The following is a 22,127-nucleotide window of genomic DNA, read 5'->3' on the forward strand; positions in this document are numbered from 1 at the left end:
AAAATGTGTAGTTTCCTTTTTCTTTTCTTAACATGAAGAGCATTATCTTTTGAGCACACAGTATTTTTGACTATCAGCTGTAAAGGAATTGTTATAGAGTATATATGGATGTGTTGGAATGCTTTAAAAAATCGATCCTAGCTAATGGAGGGAATATTTTCAAAGTGAACTGTTGCCATTCTTTCAGTCAACCACATACAGCAGAAAAAATCCAAGTAAACATGTAGAAGAGGCAAGCTCTTCCTTATAGAATGAATGAGGTGCAGTGGTCTTCCATGGGGAATCAAAATTTGAAAACACTTTTCCAGACTAGCATTTTTCCCTCATGTCTAGAATCAGATAAGGAGACTAACTTTAGATGCACAATATCCAAACAAGATGAATGTCCTGGGCACTGCTGGATAAGAATGTCCATCTTACCGTGAATATTTCCATTCTCCTTTGTAAAGACATATAGTTGGCAAGAGCCATGTCTATGAGATCCACGAAGACCACAGCTCACTCAGGAGAGATGTAGCCAGCTTTCTCTTACATCAACTGTCCAAGGGAGACACATCCCAGAATAAGCCCCTCGCTATTGTCCTTCGTAATGTTTTAGATGAGTTGTTTTATCTTGAGTAGATTTGTATTTTGTAAAACTCCAAGTGGTAAAGTATAACAGCATCAAGACTTTAGCAACTCTGTGTGTATATGTACACACCACATTCACTATTCATATACATATATATATATGATATAAGATTTTTACCTCTATCCTTATAATCTATATATAAGTAAGATTCTGTCATGAGTCTGGGTATTTAATAAATGAAATTGACTTGTCTTTGATGTGCTTGAATTCAGAAATTTTAAATTATTTTTCAGGACACTAAAGTCAGTAATCGGTAATTATATTTAAAATAAATCAGTAATTATATTTAAAAAAAATAAAACACACTTTTGCAGCACAATCCCAGTCAACATTCAGTAATTATTGTATACTGTAGCTCTTTAATACCTACAACCATGTTTTCCTTATTAGGCAGATAATATACTTGCTTACTGATGAAGGTTTTGTGAGCTGTGTGTATTTGGCATATATTTTGCATATATTATAACAATGATTTACAAAAAGATTTAGGTGAAAGAAAATGTATTCAAGATTAGGTGCAAATGGCAACACACCAGATTCAGGTAGAAGTTTTTTGTACCGACAAGTAAATTTTAATCATCTACGTTTAACCTCACTTTTAAGAATCATTCGGATTTTCAGCAGAAGGACATATTTATGGTAAACCCAAAGCAGTCTTTGTGAAACCTGAAAAAGATTTGTGAAAACAGCCTGCAATAAAAATCACAAATGCTTCATATAGCGCTCCTTGATAGATATCACTTGCACCATTAAGAACTAAACAACAAAGGATGTAATTTCAGCCCTGGCATGCAATATTAATCGAAAGCCTTTAAAGCATCTTGCTGATGGGAACTATGACAACGTGACATTGAAGAATTATGAGCTAAAGACATCCATCTTAATCAGATTTTCAAAGTAAATGCCATAAAACATAAAGTTGTTCCATTCATCTTTACATTTTCACATGTTTCGGTGGGAACCTTATTTCCTAGTGTGTTGTCCTAAATGCAAAGAATACAATTCAGTACTTAAAAGTATGGATTCAGTCTGGAGGATTGAAATACGTTTTAACCAGCCACCCTGTAAACTCAGGGAATTATTTCTCTAATAATGTACATTTCTATCTGTCTTTTATGCTACTGATATATTATCCTAGGTAAACAGTTTAATTAAATGATAGTAAGAGACACTTTTGAAAAATAATTAGATGTATATTTGCCTTTATAAATTTAGATATGAGAAGAGAAATGTTTTCAAAGACATACCTGTAGAAAGAAATTACGTTGTGGGCATACTCAAACCAAACATCTTCTCTAGTCACCCCCCACCCCCGTAAATTATTACTTTATTTGAGTAAATGGGAAAAGTCTAAAAATTAAGACCTCACATTAAAATAGCACATCATAGTTTATGAAAGTCCTGTATTATACATTATCTCTTTTAATTCTCACATTTTACCCACATTTTACAGATGAGGATTCAGACAATTTGGAATATGACATTGATTTGCTCGAAGTTCCACAGCTACTAGATTTCAGACAGGGAGCTTGAACCCCAGATTCATATTTCCCGAACCCTAAGTCCTCACATGACTATATTTGGAGCTAGGACCTCTAATGAAGGTAGTTAAGGTTAAATGAGATCATAAGGGTGAGGCCTTGTCTGATAGGATTAGTGTTCAGATCCAAGAGACCCCAGAGAACTCTGCTGGGCCCTGCAAGGATTCATGGAGAAGGCAGCTACCTCAGCCCAGGTGGAGAACCTGTGCTGGAAACTGACTCTGCCAGACCTCAGTCCGGGACTTCAAGCCTCCACACCTGTGAGAAGGTCAATTCTTGTTGCTTAGATCACCTCGTGTGTAGTTTTTCTTGCAGCAGACGTAGCAGAACTAATATTCCCGGTCTTCCTTTTTCTTCTCTGCCATAAATCTAGTGTTTATTTCCCTCTTCTATGGAAAATTTTAATCAATTGTCATTAAAATATTTATAGACTCCTGAAATAAAAGTTCAGAAGATCTGGGTGAGAATACCTCAGTCACCAGCTTCTTTTTGAACCTCTAGTTTGAGAGGAAGGCTTCTAAAGGCGATTAGCATCCTGTGGAAAGATGCAGGCTTCCAGCCTCAACAAAGCATGCTTACCATTTTAAAAGGTGCAACCTAGACTCAGAAGATACCTATCATTAATCTCCCAAACAATGACAGCACCTCACTTTTCTATAGTACTTTACAGTTTGTGAAATGCTTTCCTATGCATGATCTCATTTTGATACTGGTCTTCATGATATCTTCCAGATTTAGTGTTCTTTTCACTGCATCATCCTGCTCTTCATTGGTGTTCAGCCATTAACGCAACCGAAAAACACATGTTGGAAAGAGGCATTTAGTGTTAACATACACACACACACATTATACCCAAGTTAATAATGACAGAGAAGGGAGTTCAGCAAACATGCATGTGTCAGCTTAAACTGTGACTCTATTTCCTTTTTAATCAGAGAACATCACAATTTGGTTTCCACTTAACAGATCACCCTCGTTGCAAATGCCAAGAATGGGAAGGGGACCATGGGTTCGATGAAGTCTGTGTTGCATCTACATAATATTTAATGTTTCTGATAACACCATCTCTGTTTAGAGGCCATGATGTGATTGGAAGGAAACTAAAAATTTGATTCTATTTTAATGTTAAACATTGGCAGACAATGCAGACTCAAAATGCAGATAACAAATATGATATCAAATAATATGTTCATATAAAATGACTTTGTATCAAATTTAAATTTACTTCAGATTTCAGTAGGTAAAGTTGCTTGTGAAAACAACTACATAAAAGCCAGAAAAGAACTTTCAAACTTAAATAAAACAGACCTGTTTTTTAAAAGTTAGGATGACAGTTACTAGCACATTCAAAAAATTACAGCTAGTTAATCAGTTTTAGGGAAAAGATATCCAACCTATTTTATCTGAACCTTTTTCTAATTTCCATCTTTTAAAATATTTGAAGAATGGTAGAAAAAAATAAGTGATAAGAGAATACATAGAAAGTATACACCCACCCTGCTCATCTGGTTCTCCCCAGATGTTAACTCTGCCATTGATCTTTTTCCTTAGCATATTACATGACATCATATTTGTTTACTAGGGGGCTTCTCAGGTGGCTCAGTGGAGCCACAGGAGATGGGAAGTTGATCCCTGAGTTGAGAAGATCCCATGGAGAAGGAAATGGCAACCCACTCCTTCATCTGGGAAATCCCATGGACAGAGGAGCCTGGCAGGTTACAGTCCATGGGGTTGCAAAGAGTCGGACACAACTGAATCAGCTTTCACTTTCTCATCATAAGGCAGCTTTTGGAAGAGGGCTCTGCCTCTGTGCTTCAGCTGGTAAAGAATCTGCCTGCAATATGGGAGACCTGAGTTTGACCCCTAGGTTGGGAAGATTCCCTGGAGAAGGGAATTCCCACACCAGTATTCTTGCCTGGAAAATCCCATGGACAGAGGAGTCTGGTGGGCTACAGTCCATGGGGTCATGACTGAGCGACTGAACACACACGATTTTTACTGCACATATCTTAAGATGTCACTAGTTAAAATATTAGGCAACATAGAGTGGTTTATTTAGAAAATAAATACTGTTTTTAATATTTATAGCATAAGATAATGTGGTAGAGTAGTTGTGATATGAATTAATTTAGTAGCATTTTCATAATATTTATATTTGAAGTAGTTTTTTTAACTATATGTCCCATAAACATTTATAGGTATAGCTTGAGATACTAGGTTAAGATTTTTAAAGTACCTTAAGTTTTTAATAAAGGAAGTTGATGGCTCAGAGGTAAAGAATCCACCTGCAATGCAAGAGACACACGAGATGACAGTTTGATCCCTGGGTCTGGAGGATTCCCTGGTGAAAGAAATGGCAACCCTCTCTAGTACTCTTGCCTGGAAAATGCCATGGACGGAGGAGCTGGAGAGCTACACAGTCCATAGGGCTGCAAACAGTCAGACATGACTGTAATGTAACATACACCAATGTATTTCAAGAAAATATTGTAAAGTACATGAAATAAAGAGAATTTTAAAGCTAAAACACTTTAGAATTTATTGTATAATCCCACTATACCCACCCACAACCACGATCATTCTTTGACAAAGGAGAAAAGCTTGAGGCTCAAAAGTTAGTTGGTTTATATGCAGTTATGTTTAGTTAGTTAAAGTAAGTACTCAATGTATATTTCCTGTTTCCTCTTCAGGGGTACTTTTTCTTCTATACTAGACATTTTCTTTGTGATAGAGAATATGTTGTCTGAAAAGCATAACAAGTTCTGTGTTATTTGGAATATTCAATTTGCTTTTTTTATTCTTTATAAGCCACTTATCACATAGTTATAAATTTTAGTTGCCTTCCAGCCTCTTCTTATCCATATTACAAATATGTGCTTTATTTATATCGTATCATATACTCCATTTAAGGTCAATAAAATTTAACTGCACTAAAATCAAATGCCCATTAGGAAATCAGAGGGGAGAGAAAAGTGTTTATTGATTGTATGTCAGCAGCTCTTCCTTGTCACAATTGGGACAGGTTCTTCCTTTTTCACTTGCTCTCAGGTAAATTATTTTTAAATGGGCAGAAGAATATCCTGAAACGTATACTGAGACAGTTACAAGATACTTAGATCCATTTTTCTACTCATGTGTAGGTTTTACGTACTTTTCTGTAAACAATGATTACGGAAAACAAAGAATTCTGTAGAGGATAATGTGTTGGAGGCATTATTGGTGGTTTAGTCGCTAAGTTGTGTCCAACTCTTGTAACCCCATGGACTGTAGCCTGTCAGACTCCTCTGTCCATGGGATTCTCCCATGGACAAGAATACTGGAGTGGGTTGCCATTTCCTTCTCCAGGGGATCTTCCCGACCCAGGGGTCAAACCCAGGTCTCCTGCATTGCAGGCAGATTCTTTGTTGACTGAGCTATGAGGGAAGCCCTAGTGTTAAGTATATTGAAAGAGGAACTACTTTAACAAGTGGAAGGTATTGTTTCCAAGCACTGACATAGAATGCTTGACATTTTAGATTCAGTACACACTTTTGAGCAGTATAGAAGCCAGAATATCTTCAGAGAAAAGTTCTTGCCATTCAAGAGAACTTACCTTTAAAATGAAACAGCACCCCCAAAGGTTGCTTTCCAATAACCAAAAAGAGCATAGCGGAGGTAATTCATATGAAATTAACAGGAGATGAAAAAGTTTAAATTCTGTATAATTTGACAGCTATGATGCTTGCTCCTTGGAACAAAAGCTATGAGAAACCTAGACAGCATATTAAAAAGCAGAGACATTTCTTTGCCAACCAAGTTACGTCTGGTCAAAGCTATGGTTTTTCCAGTAGTCCTGTATGGATGTTGGACAATAAAGAAAGCCGGATGCCGAAGCACTGATGCTTTTGAACTGTGGTGTTGGAGAAGACTCTTGAGAGTCCCTTGGACTACAAGGAGATCCAACCAGTGAATCCTAAAGGAAATCAGTCCTAAATATTCATTGGAGGAACTGATGCTGAAGCTGAAGCTCTAATACTTTGGCTACCTGTTGCGAAGAACTGACTCATTGAAAAAGACCCTGATGCTTGGAAAGATTGAAAGCAGGAGGAGAAGGGGATGACAGAGGATGAGATGGTTGGATGGCATCACTGACTTGATGGACATGAATTTGAGCAAGCTCTGAGAGTTGGTGGTGGACAGGGAAGCCTGGCGTGCTATAGTCCATGGGGTCACAAAGAGTCGGATATGACTGAGCAACTGAACTGATTGATGAGTATGGTATTATGAACTGTATAGAAAGCTGTTTATGTAGCTCCAAATAAAACTCTATTCCTGCTTTCTGGAACTCTCACTGAATGTATATTGACCTTTCTTCCATTCTGCTTTTTGTCTGTCAATTACTCTTTTTTACTTAGACAGTCTTTGTCTTTCTGATGTCATCTGGGTGATTTTCCCAGATCTCTTTTCCAACTCACTGGTACTCTCTACAGTTACCTAAAAAATTGTTTAAACTGCCCAGTGAGTTTCTAACTTAAGTGTCTGATACACATTGTACCTTTTTTTATATAACTTTTTTTTAAATAACACCTTTTCTTTTTTCATGGTGTCTTATTCATATGTTCTTAATTCCTTTTAAATCTGTAAACATTCTAAACATGCATGTCACTGTCTAATGGCTGCATTATCTGAAATTTGGGGGAGAAAAATTCTTGCTTTTTGTTTGTAGAGTTTGACCCAAGGTAGATTGTTTTCTCTTATGTTAAGTAATTTTAGACTATAAATTCATTAAAAGTAGGGTTTTATCTGCAGGGTGGGAAGGAGAGGAGAAGAAAGCACTTTGATTGTATAAATATTTTTGTTTAATTTGGGCTCTGTTGAATTGTGGTATGGCTAAGAACACATATATTATTGACTCAAATTTTTCCTATTTATAAGGAAAATTCTTGCTACTTAATTTTTATCTTCATAGGGAAGTAATGTCAATTAAATGTCTGTAATATATATGATATTTTCTAAGCAATGGAGATATTTTTAAATATGATTTATTATTTTCAGGGTCATAAAATACTTTGTAATATACCTTTGCATATAGGTCCTGAAATGTAGTCAGATGAGGGAGGTATTGTTTCCTAAGCTTACCATTAGAAAATCAAGGGAAAGCAACTTCCATAAGGCCACTGAGTTAGTTGACGATGGAACAAAAGATTAAGCTAAGTCCAAGAATTACACTAGAATTTTCAAACACAAAAGCTAACTGTGATTCAATCCTTGTACACTTAGATCGTCCACTCCAAACTCTGGTCACTAGCAGCCCTATTTACAGTAGCCGAGACCTGGAAACAACCTAAGTGATCATTGACAGTTGGTTGGTTGAAGAATATGTGATATATATTGACAATGGAATATTACTCAGCCTTAAAAAAGAATGAAATATTGCCATTTGCAGCAACATGGATGGATCTAGAGAATTTTATGCTTAGTAAACTGTGTCACAAAGAAAGACCAATGCTATGTGATACCATTTCTATGTGGAAAGTCTAAAAATAATTCATACAAGTGAATCTATATTGTTGCTGCTGTTCAGCCCCTCAGTCATGTCCAACTCTTTGTGACCCCATGGACTGTAGCACGCCAGACTCCTCTGTCCTCCACTGTCTCCCAGAGTTTGCTCAAATTCATGTCCATTAAGTCAGTGACGCTGTCTAACCTTCTCATCCTCTACCATCTGCTTCTCCTATTGCCTTCAGTTTTTCCCAGCATCAGGGTCTCTTCCAATGAATGAATCTGAATATAAAATAGAAACAGACTCACAGACATAGAAAACACACTTATGCTTACCAAAGGGGAGAGGGAGGAAGGAAGAGACAAATTAAAGACTATTGAATTAACAGATATAAGCTGCTACACACAAAATAGATAAGCAACTAAGTTTTATTGTATAGCACAAGGAATTATACTCAATATCTTATAATAACTTGTAATACTATGTGAAAAAAAAAACCCTGAATCATTGTTCTGTATACCTGAAGTAATTATTGTAAATCAACTATAATAAAAAATTAGTAGGATTTTATATATATACATATATAATATCAAAGTATTTTATGTGCTTTGGTGATCTGTTTTAAGAAAGAGGTCACCCAGAGGGATGGGATTGGGGAGGGAGGTGGGAGGGGGGATCAGGATGGGGAACACATGTAAATCCATGGCTGATTCATGTTCATGTATGGCAAAAACCACTACAATACTGTAAAGTAATTAGCCTCCAACTAATAAAAAATAAATGAAAAAATAAATAAAAAAAAGAAAGAGATCAGTTTTGCAGAAAACTTCAGTTTTGTTTGAGACAGCTGGGAGCAAGTAGTTACAGCCTGTAAGTCAAGTGAGAAAGAATGAATTTTGTGGTAAAGAAACAAAGTCTTTAACCTCACCATTGCTAATCCCCAGTAAATGGACATAGGCCCTCCTGAATGTGTGTCCAGGTCAGCACGGTCGGTGTATCTTTTTGTAAACTCTGGGGGATAGGAGGGGGGTAGAAGCAGAGTTTATTCATATATTCAAGTTGCTGTCTTTGGTGTCCAGGAGTTCTCAAGCCACAGGAAGGAGGCTGCTTCTCCAGTACCGTTCCATGTTTCTCTCCCCTTCCCCAGCCTCAACCCCTCCCTCTCATCCCTCTGCTTCCTCCCCCCTCCACCTCCCTGTCTTCATCCCTTCATCCTCACCACCCCACTTGTCCTTTGCTAACAGCCTCCACTCAGCCTGCAAAGTTATTTGAAAGCAGCATGGCTGTCAACCCCTAGCTTCTACATCTCTTCCACGATAGAGGGTGTCTTCCCTGGAGGTCTTTGCAGCAAGCCCGCCACTCCGAGTTGCTGGGGAGGAAGACCAGGGCAGAATAGGGGAGGAAGGCAGTGGGGCCAGCCCTACGGGCAGCCAGTCACAGCAAGCTCTTCCTCCTCACCTCTCCCGTCACCCCCACCTTTCAGCCTTTCCCACCTGGGCAGGGGCACACCTGTGGACAGACACCCACAGAGAGGTATTTCTGTCTCCCAGGAGCTAGTCTTTTCTCTCCCCACTTGCCTTTTTGAAAGTCCATTTCCACTCAGGTCTGTGAAGACCACAGCCCAAGGCTATGAACCAGAGCGAGCTAGACTGAACTGCACTTTACTGTCTGGAACTTGTCTGCAGTGGCTTTTAATTAAAAAAAAAAAAAAAATCAAATAGCAAATATTCCCAAATAGGCTAAAAAAAAAAGTGTTGCTTTTTTTTTTTTTTTTAATTCTTGACACGATGGTCTGGTCATAGTAGATGGGAAAAAGAGATGCCGCCAAACTTCACGAGTGAGAGATCAGATTCCCTCTTCTCTGGGAACTGCCGAGGCAGTAGTTTATTTTTGATTCCTCCTGTGACATTTCTGAGTCTTGCTTTGTTGGCTGTGAAAGGAAAAGCATTTCCTCTTCAGAGATATTGGATAGCATGTTCTTCCTTCTTGTGATAATAGTATTAGCTGCCGGCAAGGCTGTTGAGTTCCTTTGTTTTCCCTCAAGATGTTCTGCCCTGAAGCTGGTTATTTCTTCCATTAATAAGTTGCCTTTTAGCTCTTCCTGTATATGTCAGGCACTGTATCTTTTAGGTTCCTTCAAATAGGCACTATAAAATAAATGAAGCTAAGAGAGAAATATAACTTATTCAAGAAAATATCCCATGAAAAATAAATTGTCATGTGTCTCTCCCATGTGTCATGGCCCTTCCACCTCACTGGTTCACACAGCAGAGTTGCTGTTGAGGAAAGTGGGCAAGTTTCCTTTCTTCCTCCTCTGGAGCTCAGGGACTATACCTTAACATTTGCTTGGAACTGGGTTTTATAGGTTGATTAAACTGAAGTCTAGTCTACTATCAGATAGCTTTTTGTGGTCTTATAGTCAGCACGCCTTATTGCCTTACCGATCTTTCACCTTTCTGTTTATCTTACCCCAGGCTGATAGGTTTAATGGGACAGCCTTCAATGCTCTGTCAAAGACCTGGCAAGGAGCTGAGCAAAATGAGCGAAGTCTAAGTCTATCTAATATTTATTAATGTAATGTGAATTTGAACAGATATTGGCTATCATCTGTGTTCAGTTTATCAAATAAAAATCAGAAACTGTTAGGCTATCATGAAAGATATATGACCTGTAGGAACTTGGACAAAGAAAGATGGGCTGAAAGAAACAACACTAGTTGGGTATAGTATATAATTTCTAGAAACACAGTGCCAAAAATTTTATTTTTTAAAAAAAAGTAGGGAAGACTGTTTGGAAAAATTAACCTACATCTTTTCTAAAATATCTAATTTGGAGCATTTCTAATCATAAACTTTAAAATATAAGGAAAACATAACTATATTTGGCAAGCTATAATATATATTTTTTATGTATTGCTCATATCATATATTTATATATTCTTATGTATTTTATGTAATCGTTCCATTATTTGCACCTCTTAAAAGGTAAATTTTAAATATTGGGACATCTGCCATGGTTCAAAAGAAATATTCCAGAAATCCAATTTTTGGAGCGAGGTGCATGCTACTCTGCTTGGATGAGATGACAACCCCTCCCCCCCACCGCCGCCTGCCAAGGTCCTGTTAATGCGTAAATATCACCAACCATTCAACATGTTTTTAGGAGTCTTTGAATAAGGCTTAGTAAAGGTACTGATAAATCCAAAGGACTTTGTGAGTCCTGCCGTTCAGGATCTAAGAATTTAGTTGGAAAAACAAGACATGTTTGCAAATTGCCTGACAGTTAAAAGCAATACAAGATGTATAACTGAATTATTGTGCGTACACCCGAGACTCACATAGCCCTGACATCAACTATACGTCAGTAATAAAAGTGGATGGCAATGTGAGAAGGCGCCGCTTCTACTGTAACTCACCCTGCATTGACTTCTTCACAAATAATCATTCATTCAACAAGTATCCGTTAAGTATTTATGCTTGTGTGGTCCTTAGGGGTTCTCTCCACAGAGAGTCTAACGGGGAACATGAGACCTCTAAAATTAGTTGTGATACAGAGAGGAAAAGGAGAAGGGCCATGGGAAAGAGAGATAAAAACCTAAGACTCAGAGAAGAAATAACTGATTTCTGTTTGAAGAAAGCAGAAGTAGTGTCGTGTCATCATCGTTAGAGCTTGAAATACACAGGGTTTGGATACAGAAAGGTGGAGGAAAATGTCTTTCAGATAGAAGCCACTCTACAGAAATGAAAAGGTGTGGGGGATGTACTGGGTACAGCAAGCCTGATGAGGACAAGGATACATTAAGAGAATTCATGGAAGAAACATTTGCAGAAATATCTGGGGGACTATCTTGGACAAGGATCACATTGACCTTTAGAGTTCATTATAAGTTTTATAGGCACTAGGAAGCCATTTGGGTTTTCCAGGAATAAAATGACGTGTTCAGAGCTATGTTTCAGGAACATTGAACTTGGTGACTCTGTGAGGTCCCATCTAAAACTTTTTCTCAAGTCTATGTAAAGCCTGTATCAGTGGATTCGCTTAAAGCAAAGTCTATAGTAGATGTTTTGGCTGTTCTCGTGTAGACCTGCCCACTTATATTAGATTCTTATTGCTGTAAGTCTAAACCCTAGTGCCCACTTCGAACCTCGGTCATAGAACTTTGCCCTGGATATTCGTATGTCTTCCTATGAGGTTAAATGAGAATGTTCTCTTCTATCCTCAATACTTTTCTTAAGCAAGTTTTTTGAGCCTAAAAACACCCCAAATCATGTAATTGATCATGTTTCCCTCTTTGTGCTTGCAACAAGGTAATTTAGAGCCAGATGTATACCCTGCTTTAAAAATGTGTAGGGACTTCCGTGATGGTCCAGCGGTTAAGAATCTGCCTTCCAGCACAGGGACAAGAGTTCAGGCCTTGGTCAGGGCAGTAAGACCCCACATGCAGTGAGGCAGCTGAGCCCACATGCCACAGCGAGAGAAAAGCCCCCACACCCAGCAGAAGGTCCTGCATGCTACTGTGAAGACCTGGCACTGCCAAACAAATAAATACTTTTTAAATAAAATAAGAGAAAGATCCTTTTAAAAACTAAAAAAAAAAAAAAAAAAAAATGTGTAAAACCATGGAGCAGGAATTCATCCACTCATCTCATATTTGGCTTTATCTTTCCCACTTTCAGTTTTCTTTTATTCTGTTGTCTTCTCTGACAATGTTAAATTTTATTTTATCCCATTATGCTTTATAAACATAATCGATCTAAAAGAAGTTGGTACAGATAAATATGTGCTCCAGCTACTTCTCACGTCCTGTAAGCTGGAGTCTTTAGAACTAGCATTGACCTCCAATCGCATCCTCAGATTTTGCTTCTGTTTGTGATCTGCTGCAGAATTTAAATGTCTGGCCATCCATTCCGTCTCGCTCAGACTCTGTACTTAGCCTGTTCCATCACATTTTGAATTGAACCTAGCTTTCATTATCTGGGTTTGTTTCATTGATAATGAGGTTTCTGTGGTGGTTCGGTGCAGGAAACGTGGGTTCAATCCCTATGTTGGGAAGATCCTCTGGGGAAGGAAATGGCAACCCACTCTGGTATCCTTGCCTTGAGAATTCCATGGACATAGGAGCCTAGTGAACACCTACTGTTTATATTTTTATTTAAGTATATTAAGTGTATTTTTAAGTATATTAAGCCTCTAGAAACTAAGATAATATTGTAACCCAACAATACTTTTATGAAAAATTTAAAATTATTTTAAAATTTAAAAAGAATAAGAATATTAAATTCAACATATTGAAATATATGATGATAATCGATCTTAAATCTTTTCATTTTTCAATAACAATATTAATAATAATTTACCATTAACACGGTGCTTTTACCTATTACTGGTTTAGCAGATCCTTGAAACACAAAAGCTTGATAAATGTCTATGGATGAATGACTAAGTGTGTGAATAAGTGGATGAATGCGTATATTTCACTGAATCCTTAGATTGTACTAATACCTCTGTGGGGCAGTATTATTTCCCACATTACAGATGAGGAGACGGAGACTCACTATCATGATGCCTGACAGAGTTAGGAAGTCAAATTGTTATCCTGACCTCTTTCTCAGCATAGTATAATATCTGATGTATCATTTATCCTGTGTAACCCATCTATAATATAATTCCATTCTTTCACAAAGCTGTACTTAAAAACACGGAGTCATTTGCCCTGTTCCTCTACTTCTTTTTAGGCACAATCTTAATACTTTTCTTTTGAAAAGTATTTCATTATGAGGCCAACCTAGTTTAGGCTCCCATACTGTAGCTTATTATATCATCCTATAAGCATTTTCTTGAAATGTTCCTTGAAGACCTCTGTAGCCATTCTGATCATACGCATTGATGCTAGGAACAGCAAAGCTAATTAGTTAAATGATGTGCTTACGAGCATGCTAAGTCCCTTCAGCCGTGTCCGACTCTCTGCGAGTCCATGGACTGTAGCCCACCAGGCTCCTCTGTCCATGGGATTCTCCAGGCAAGAATACTGGAGTGGGTTGTTGTGCCTGCTCCAGGGGATCTTCCTGACACAGGGATCAAACCCACATCTCTCTTACGTCTCCTGCATTGGCAGGCAGGTTCTTTACCACTAGCACCACCTACCTGAATGGTAAATCTTCCAGGAATTGTAAACCGTCCGTTTCTTTTTCTTACCCCATTAAAACCATGTTTGTATTGTAACCCTGCCATTCCTTCAAAGGTTGATTCACTTTAACTGATATTTGAACACCCATAATTTTTCATGAGCAGCAGACCAATGGGCCAAGTAAGATTTCTGTAGTTTCTAGTATTGGAATCTTTAAGAAGACTGCAAGGAAGCGGCTCTGTTTCACGGATTTAGGTGTGATTTCTGTCCTTCAAGAGTAAGAAATTATTAGTTGTTAAATGGTATGATATGTATTATTAGGGACCACTGGAAACATGCAGTAATTACTGATATTATGTACTATGGGAGGAGTTATTTTAATTGTCGTACCCTGTAAAGAGATTTGATAATATATATTCACACTTTTAACATGTCATGTATTCATTCCATGCAACCAGAATTATAATGTTTGACTATGTTATTTGGCTTAGCAGTCTCTGCTGGAGTTCACATTGTAGATGAAAGATAGTCCCTACGTTTCCTATTCTCTTTTAATACGTGCATTTATATTAATAGCATGATTTAATACATCACTTCAAAATTATATTGCACTTTGAACTGCATTTAGTCAAAAATTGACATCTTATGTGCGCAGAACCATAATAAGTTTAGCATTAAATTAAGGAGTCATCTGTCTGTTGGCTAAAATGTAGTGTTTGTGAATTCTGGCATGTCCAAAGCTAGGTAATGAGATTGAGATGTGGGTCTCAGATGTTGCATTCATTTGTGCATTTTAACTTATGGCTTATTAGCTTGAGGGAGTTTTTTGCCCAGCGACAGCCTACTGTTGTATTTATATTTTGAAGTTGCTGGATCCGTTAGGATTCTGGTTGGTAACAAAATATTCGTACCACTGACATAGTGACATGAATCATTGTGGTCACCTATGACTTACTCCAAAATGTACTTCTACTGCGTACTGTGAAATTGGAAAATCTGTTCTGTGTGTGTTCTAATGGATGTAACGGTCATTAAGTATATGAGTCTTCTGACGTTGTAATCAGCTGTGATTCAGTCTGTTAAATATCCATGAAACAACATCTGCTTCACAGAGTGACCTTCTGCTAAAGAATACTTAGCGTCTATTAGTAGATCACAGTGCAGATCTGCCTTATTTGAAATGCACTAAACTAGAGTAGTCGACTACTGTTTAGCAATGAGCTTGTAATAATTTATCGCAGTTAAATAAAGCTTAAAAAAACTCCATTAAATAATTATAGGGATTATATGCATTTCCAAACCTTTGTGTTCTACTGAAATTACCCATTTAATTTCAGGGTTGGTTTGTTTAAAAAAAAAAAGCTGAAATGTAAAGGCGCATTAGGGGAGCTGTCAGATGCTGTTTTCTGTAGGTGTTAATAAAACCAGATGAAAAAAAAAAAATCTGAAACAAATTGAAACCAAAAGCAATTTTACCATCTGTTGTAGATTAATTAGAACTTTGCGTATCAAGGGTAAACTTGCTCTTAGAGAATGTCACTGAACACCCGCCTAATAGAATAATATGCAAATATATTAGGTAATGGATTTCTATGCCTTTTTTAATGCTAATGGATCTATGGTGGGTCCCTAAGAAATTGGTAGTGTGTATAAATGTGTATGTACACATACACATATATATAATGAGTTTCCTTTTCTTTTTTTCAGAGCAACCTGCAAACAACCAAGGCCAGTCCACCCTCCAGCCTTTGCCACCTTCCCATAAGCAGCACTCCGCACAGCATCATCCATCCATCACTTCTCTCAATAGGAATTCCCTGACCAATAGAAGGAACCAGAGTCCGGCCCCGCCGGCTGCTTTGCCCGCCGAGCTGCAAACCACACCCGAGTCCGTCCAGCTGCAGGACAGCTGGGTCCTTGGCAGTAATGTACCACTGGAAAGCAGGTGAGTCCTGAAGGGGAGACTTGCGGAGGATTTGTTCAGACCACGCAGTGTACCTGCTTGGAGAATGCATGTTTGACAGCAGTCAACAAACCGTGTTTTTTTAGAATCTGAAATGGGAAGATAGCTGGTCCAACCCTTTCCTCAGTAAGAGAGATTTACTTTTTTTTTTTTAATTGGGGTACAGTTGCTTACAGTATTGTGTTAATTTCCACTGTACAGTGAAGTCCATCAGGTGTATGTATGTGTGTATTTGTGTACATCCCCTCCCTCTTGAGCCTTCCTGCCCACCCCCGTCCCACCCCGCTAGGTCACCACAGAGCCCCAGGCTGAGCTCCCCGTGCCATAGAGCAGGTTCCCACTTGCTGTCTGGTTTACACACTAGTGTATACATGTCAGCCTAACCTCCGAATTCATCCCTCCCTCCTTCTCTCCCCCCGTTATGTCCACATGTCCGTTCTCTGTGTCTGCGTCTCTATTCCTACCCTGCTGTTAGGATCATCTGTACCATTTTTCCAGATTCCGCATATATGAGTTAATATACAATATTTGCTTTTCTCTTTCAGACTTCACTCTGTATGACAGACTCTAGGTCCATCTACATCACTACAAACACCCAATTTCATTCCTTTTTAGGGCTGAGTAATATTCCTTTCTGTGACATCTTCTTTATCCATTCATTTGTCAATGGACATTTAGGTCGCTATTATAAATAGCGCTGTGGTGATCACCAGCGTGCAGCATTATTGGGTTATGGTCTTCTCAGGGTATATGCCCTTAGTGGGATTGCTGGATCATATGGTAGGTCTATATTTAGTTTGTTAAGGAGCCTCCGTACTGTTCTGCAGAGTGGCTGTACCAATTTAAAAACAGTGTGAGAGGGTTTCCTTTTCTCCACACTGTTTGTCTTCTCTAGAAACAGGGCCACATTATTGGTGCTCTTTTGGTTGTTGGGGCAGTGCACTTTGCCATCCTTTTCCTACTTTGTAGTCTATGAGAGATAAGTAAAAAGGGCTTCAGTGAAACTTCTCCTTGCTAACATTATTTTTCTTATCTACAGATTCTCAGATCCTCAGGCATGTGGGGAAGAAGGGATAGAGATACAAGGGTGATTATTCTCAGTCCCAGGATGCAGTGATTATATTGTGCATCTACTGGGTTCTAGATGCCCCTGATTCTCATAGGCCCCATTATGTCCACTGCGTCCTAAAATCATAGTGGACTCCCACAGATGATGCTTCAGCATGAGTCAGATGACCATTTGCTAAGGATATTTTAGTTTCTTACAATGTGAGGGAGATTTCAAGTTCCTTCCAGCATTATTCCCGTTCGTGCCTAGACCATGCTATTAGGAAAAGCTTCCTTATGATGAACTGAAGTTCTGTTCCTGAAACTCCCTTCCTCCGGTAGTCATCGTGCAGTTGGGAATGTGTAATTCCACAAAATGTTTTGCCCCATCTATATATCACGGCCCATGGGCCCCTCTCGGTCTTCCCTTCCAGAACTTCACCAGCTTGGTGCTTTTTCTCCAGCACATGCTGATGTTTCCATGAGGTTCTTAACAAGCACGAGTTCTAGCACAGCTTGGCCCGCAGTTAGCAACCTGCTCACACAAGAATATAGACCAGCCAGAGCTATTTCGAGCTAATCCATTTCATTTTTCAAATATCTCCAAGTACAAAAAATCTTATCTTCTTCCTTTGGTCAGGACCTCAACAGTCAGCATCTCCTTAGAACTGTGTATCACACAAGCAAAGGCGGTGGTGTCTTACCTCACGGGTCTCCTACTGGCAGCTTTGCAGCGCAGTTCCCCTAAAACTCCTGTTAGTGTTTATTTTTTCCCAGCCCTAAGCTTCTAGTAGCATCAGAGAAAAAACTCATCTCCACATAGAGCCAGAAACCAGAGGATGCTGAACCTCCTGGGAGAATGTTCCCCCAAGTGTCCTGCCCTGTGGAGCCCCTAGCTAATGTCAGCTTAAAAAACACACACACACACACACACACAAATAATGATTTACTTATTTATTTTTGGTCGCACTGGAAACTGGTTGTTGTCCCAGGGCTTCCTCTGGTTGTGGTACATGGGCTTCTCATCACAGCAGCATCTCTCATTGCAGAACACTGGTTCTAGGGTGTGTGGGCTTCAATAGTTGGTGCATGTGGGTAAATAGCTGTGGCTCCCAGGCACATCTAGAGCTGTGTCTCTTAGGCTCAGCTGCTCTGAGGCATGTGGGATCTTCCCGGATCAGGGATGACCCTGTGTCCCCTGCATTGGCATGTGGATTCTTAAGCACTGGACTACCAGGGAAACCCTAAAAGTCAGCATTTGCATTAGCTCCTGAATGAAAAAGTGGGTCTCACAGTGAATAAACTGCTGTTTTTTGCCATTAATTGTGTGACCTAAAGCAGTTCTACCCTGAGGATGAGCAAGCAGGAGGTGCTCACAGTTAGTTGTCAACAATACAAATCTTTCTGCTTTTTCCTTTTACTCTTGAACTAAGAACAGGTTCAAAAAGAGCCCTTTTTGTCTGTAGTGTCAGCCAAGAGTAGCTGGGTTTTATCATTTATTTTGTATTATTGAGCACTCTTCCTGGAGCAATTAGGAAGAGAGTACAGAAGAAGTAGGCAAGCGGCAGATTTCTTCACTTAAAGACAAAAAGTCATGTGCACATATTTTTTTCTTCCTGAGGTTATTAGCACAGTGTCATTTAAATTTACCCAGTGTCATTAATTAGCACATACTAAACAACTAATCAACACTGATTCACTGTTGTCATTTGGAAAAAAATAATTTATTAGGAAAAAAGTAATTTTCTAGCTGAGACATCAAATTGAATATGGATAATTGCATTGTAGTTGACAATAAGTGTCTTGACAAATATTTATGAAATGTGACAAGTTAGGTCATCAGAAATGTGTTTAATTGGGGGGATGTGGTAGTTAGCACAAAAGCCTCAAAAACTGGTGATAGGAAAGATGGTATTCCTTGAAGCCATACCTTTTTTATTTTTTTCCAGTTAATTAGTTTGTTTATTTTTGGCTACTCTGTACTTCGTTGCTGTGCTTGGGCTTTTTCTGGTTGTGGTGTGTGAGCGTCTCAATTGCCGTGGCTTCTCTTGTTGCAGAGCACAGTCTCTGGAACATGAGCCTCAGTCACTGCAGCTCCTGGGCTCCAGAGAACCAGCTGAGTAGTGTGGTCCACGGGCTTAGTTGCTCTGCAACATGTGAGATCTTCCTGGATGAGGGACTGAACCCATGTCCCTTGCATTGGCAGGCATGTTCTTAATCCCTGACCTCCAGGGAAGTCCTGAAGGCTTAATTTGAAGTACAGATATTTGGGGTCATTGGAGGGAAATATACGGTGTGTTCTTGTTATTCCTCATATTGTACTAATGAATATTTGTTGTTGGTGAGGGAGAAAAGTGGCTCTTTAGAAGAGAACCCTTGGTTGCTATATGTGAAATTGTAACTGATTTCTCCAAATTCAGGCCATATAAGAAATCACTCTCAGAGCAATTTCAAAGCCTATGCCATTTGAAATTCCATTTCAAAGCAGCACTGCTCATGAACCATCAATGGAATTACATTTTATAGTTTATGAATTGACAAAGGAAGAAAATCTACTAGTTGGTATTCTCAGACACATATATAGAAAGTATAATGAATCTAGACAGTGTACATCATGCTAAAATATTTTAATCTGTAGTAGGGTTTTGTTCGCTTCTTCTCCTTTTCCAGTGTTCACACCTTATAATATTACTGATCAAAAAAAATGGCATTTCAACTTGGAGGCACTCAGTGAATCCACCTAAGCGGTGGTGAGGAAATTTCACACCATACTGACACAGGGCCACTGTGGTTTCTTTAATAGTCTCACTTGCTTGGAACTCTTGAGGTGAAGAACCAGGCTTATTTATCATTGATTTTTCCTTTTTTAGTTAAGGTTCCCTATTGAGTATGATTCTCAGTTTCAACTATATTAACAACTTCATCCAGACTTGTGTCTGCCTTTAACTATTTTTTTAATCTAGTGTAGAGTTTCATCTGTGGCAATTATTGCCACTTATGCATAGACTTATCTTACTGATTGTCACTTTCCTGAAACTGTCATTTAAAAGATATTAGCTATAAAGATTGAAATTCAGTTCTGTGTAGATTAAGAACCTCTATTTTTTTCTCTTTGTCTCTTCCCTTTTTCTCCTTTCATCACATACTGATAATAGTTGGCAACAAGTGGCATGTAATAATCCATTAAAATCTCAGTAATTCACATCTAAGCTTGATACAGAAGACATACAAGACATGTCCTGTCTGTTTCAATATAGCTTTCATTTTGATTTATTAAAAAGCATTTTTTCCACCAGCAGTTTCTTGCTTCCGTAAAAGTGTTTCTTTCCTCTTGCTAATGAATTTAACATTTGCTGCTGCTGAAGACAATCAATAGTATTGTGTCCTGTACATTTCTACCCAATAAACGGAATAGCTCTGGTCTCCCATCTCCAGTGAGTTTTCAGATCTAGAGTCATATCAAGATGCAAACAATTATTTGCCATTTATGCGTCTATTCTTCTTACGTTATCATCACCTAGAAATAACAGTCGGGGCGTGGATAGAACACCAATACTTGCTTAGATTTTTCCTGACGACTCTTTTCCTTGGAGCTCAGTATTTCTTGTCTTTTGTATAATTCATTTTTAGGGCATCTGATAGCCTGTAGCTCATCCTTTATTTATTTTATACTTCAGCTGCTTCAGTACATAATAATAGCTGCTACCAGAATATAGAGCAGCTGAAGAAAAGCTTGCACTTGACTCTGGATAGCAGGGGTACTTAAAGGTGCAGTACAGAGACACTCACTGAGAAGCCTGACCTTTAGCAGTTGTAAAGTTAATTGCCTGCAAGTTCCTCATTTATATATGTGAATTAAGTAGCTTAGTAGTTACCTATTAGATGGTAACCAAGTGGTTCATGTGTAGCTATTTAATAAAAGATTTATTAAAGTCTTCTTTTATTATGAAATCTACTTTGGCATGGATAGCTCATTAGTTATGTTCCCATAGCTTTTTACCTTGTAGCTCAGTAATGTTTTGCTAATTATTAATGTATGAAAACGCATATTCAATTACCTTTTTATTACTGCATTTTTAATTTAAATATCGAGATGTCTTGGGCTGCTTAAATGGGAAATCAATGGGTATATCTTTAAAAAAAAAAAAATGTAAACAGAAGTATGGTGTACTAAAGTAAGATATTTTCCTTTTTTATCTTCACTGTAAGTGGTTCTAAGGAAAAGGGAAGACAACCAGGTCTGAGTTAGCCTTGGCTATTAGAAATCTAGGCAACAGCACACATACTGTCTGTTCAGTGCCAGGGGAAAGCCTTCCCAGTTGAAAAATTGTACCTCCACCTACAAGCTGATAACCAGCTACCTTTAACAAGATAGTAGGTAGTAAGATTCTGCTTCATTAAAGACACAGCTTTAAGTGAAATATGGCTGGGAAGGTAATCCATTGACTTAATTTTACTAATTGACGCCATATCCTTTTTTTAATTGCAATTTTTTGTTTACTTTCTAATCCTATTTTTTATTGGAGTCTAACTGTTAAAGATATTTTGAGGAAACCCAAGAACACCTGTGGGAAAAGAGAAAACCACAAAATATGGTAACAAGAGGTAACAATGAAAAAGCTCAGGTTTCAGAACATAAACTTCAAAATCAGAGGTGGGCCTCCGCTAAGAAATTCTTTGAGAGTCTCACCATCTCTTGTTTTTTTTTTTTTATTATTATTATTGTTTTGTTTGTTTTTACAAACACCCTGCAAACTCATCTAAAGTTGCATATTAGTGAGTAGTCAAAATCAAAGGGATTCCAAGATCTCTTGAAGTACTTTATCTTTAATAACTTTTGTTATTTGCTAAAAGGCCCATAGAGGGATGTGTGTGTCCAGTTGTAAGAGTCGTAGAAAGACAGAGGCGGACAGAGGTGTGATACTAGAAGATTTCCTAGGAGGTGTTTGTATTTAAGACTTGTCTCGATGTACCAGAAGTGGGGTCTGGCTGCTCACAGCTCAAAAGCCATTGAAGAGGCCAGGTTCATGGAAAGGAAGGTTTGCTTTATTTTGGATGCCAGCCACCGAGGTGAGGGCAATCTCCTGTCCAAAGTCCCCCTCCTCCTGTCAATCAATGGGCAAGAGCTTTTATAGGCTGAGGGAGGGGGCTGCATGCAGAATAGCGCAGTCATCTCTGACCACCATCTTGAGATTGGTCATCAGTGGGCTGGTCAGTGTCATCTTGATTATTTTAGGTACAGCTAGTCTTCAGTTCCCTGGAGAAGGAAATGGCAACCCATTCCAGTGTTCTTGCCTGGAGAATCCCATGGACGGAGGAGCCTGGTAGGCTGCAGT

General features: G+C 38.5%; 1 protein-coding gene across 1 annotated transcript in view; it reads left to right on the forward strand.

Annotated features, from left to right (window-relative positions):
* TENM3 (teneurin transmembrane protein 3) overlaps nucleotides 1-22,127 on the forward strand; it is a 701,853-nt gene that overhangs the window by 503,311 nt on the left and 176,415 nt on the right. Inside the window, exon 4 of the mRNA XM_061134549.1 lies at nucleotides 15,489-15,726. Within this exon, the coding sequence (XP_060990532.1) occupies nucleotides 15,489-15,726 (238 nt within the window). The remainder of the gene's footprint in view (nucleotides 1-15,488; nucleotides 15,727-22,127) is intronic.

The sequence above is a fragment of the Dama dama genome, chromosome 32, assembly GCF_033118175.1.
Source record: "Dama dama isolate Ldn47 chromosome 32, ASM3311817v1, whole genome shotgun sequence".
Lineage (NCBI taxonomy): Eukaryota > Metazoa > Chordata > Mammalia > Artiodactyla > Cervidae > Dama > Dama dama.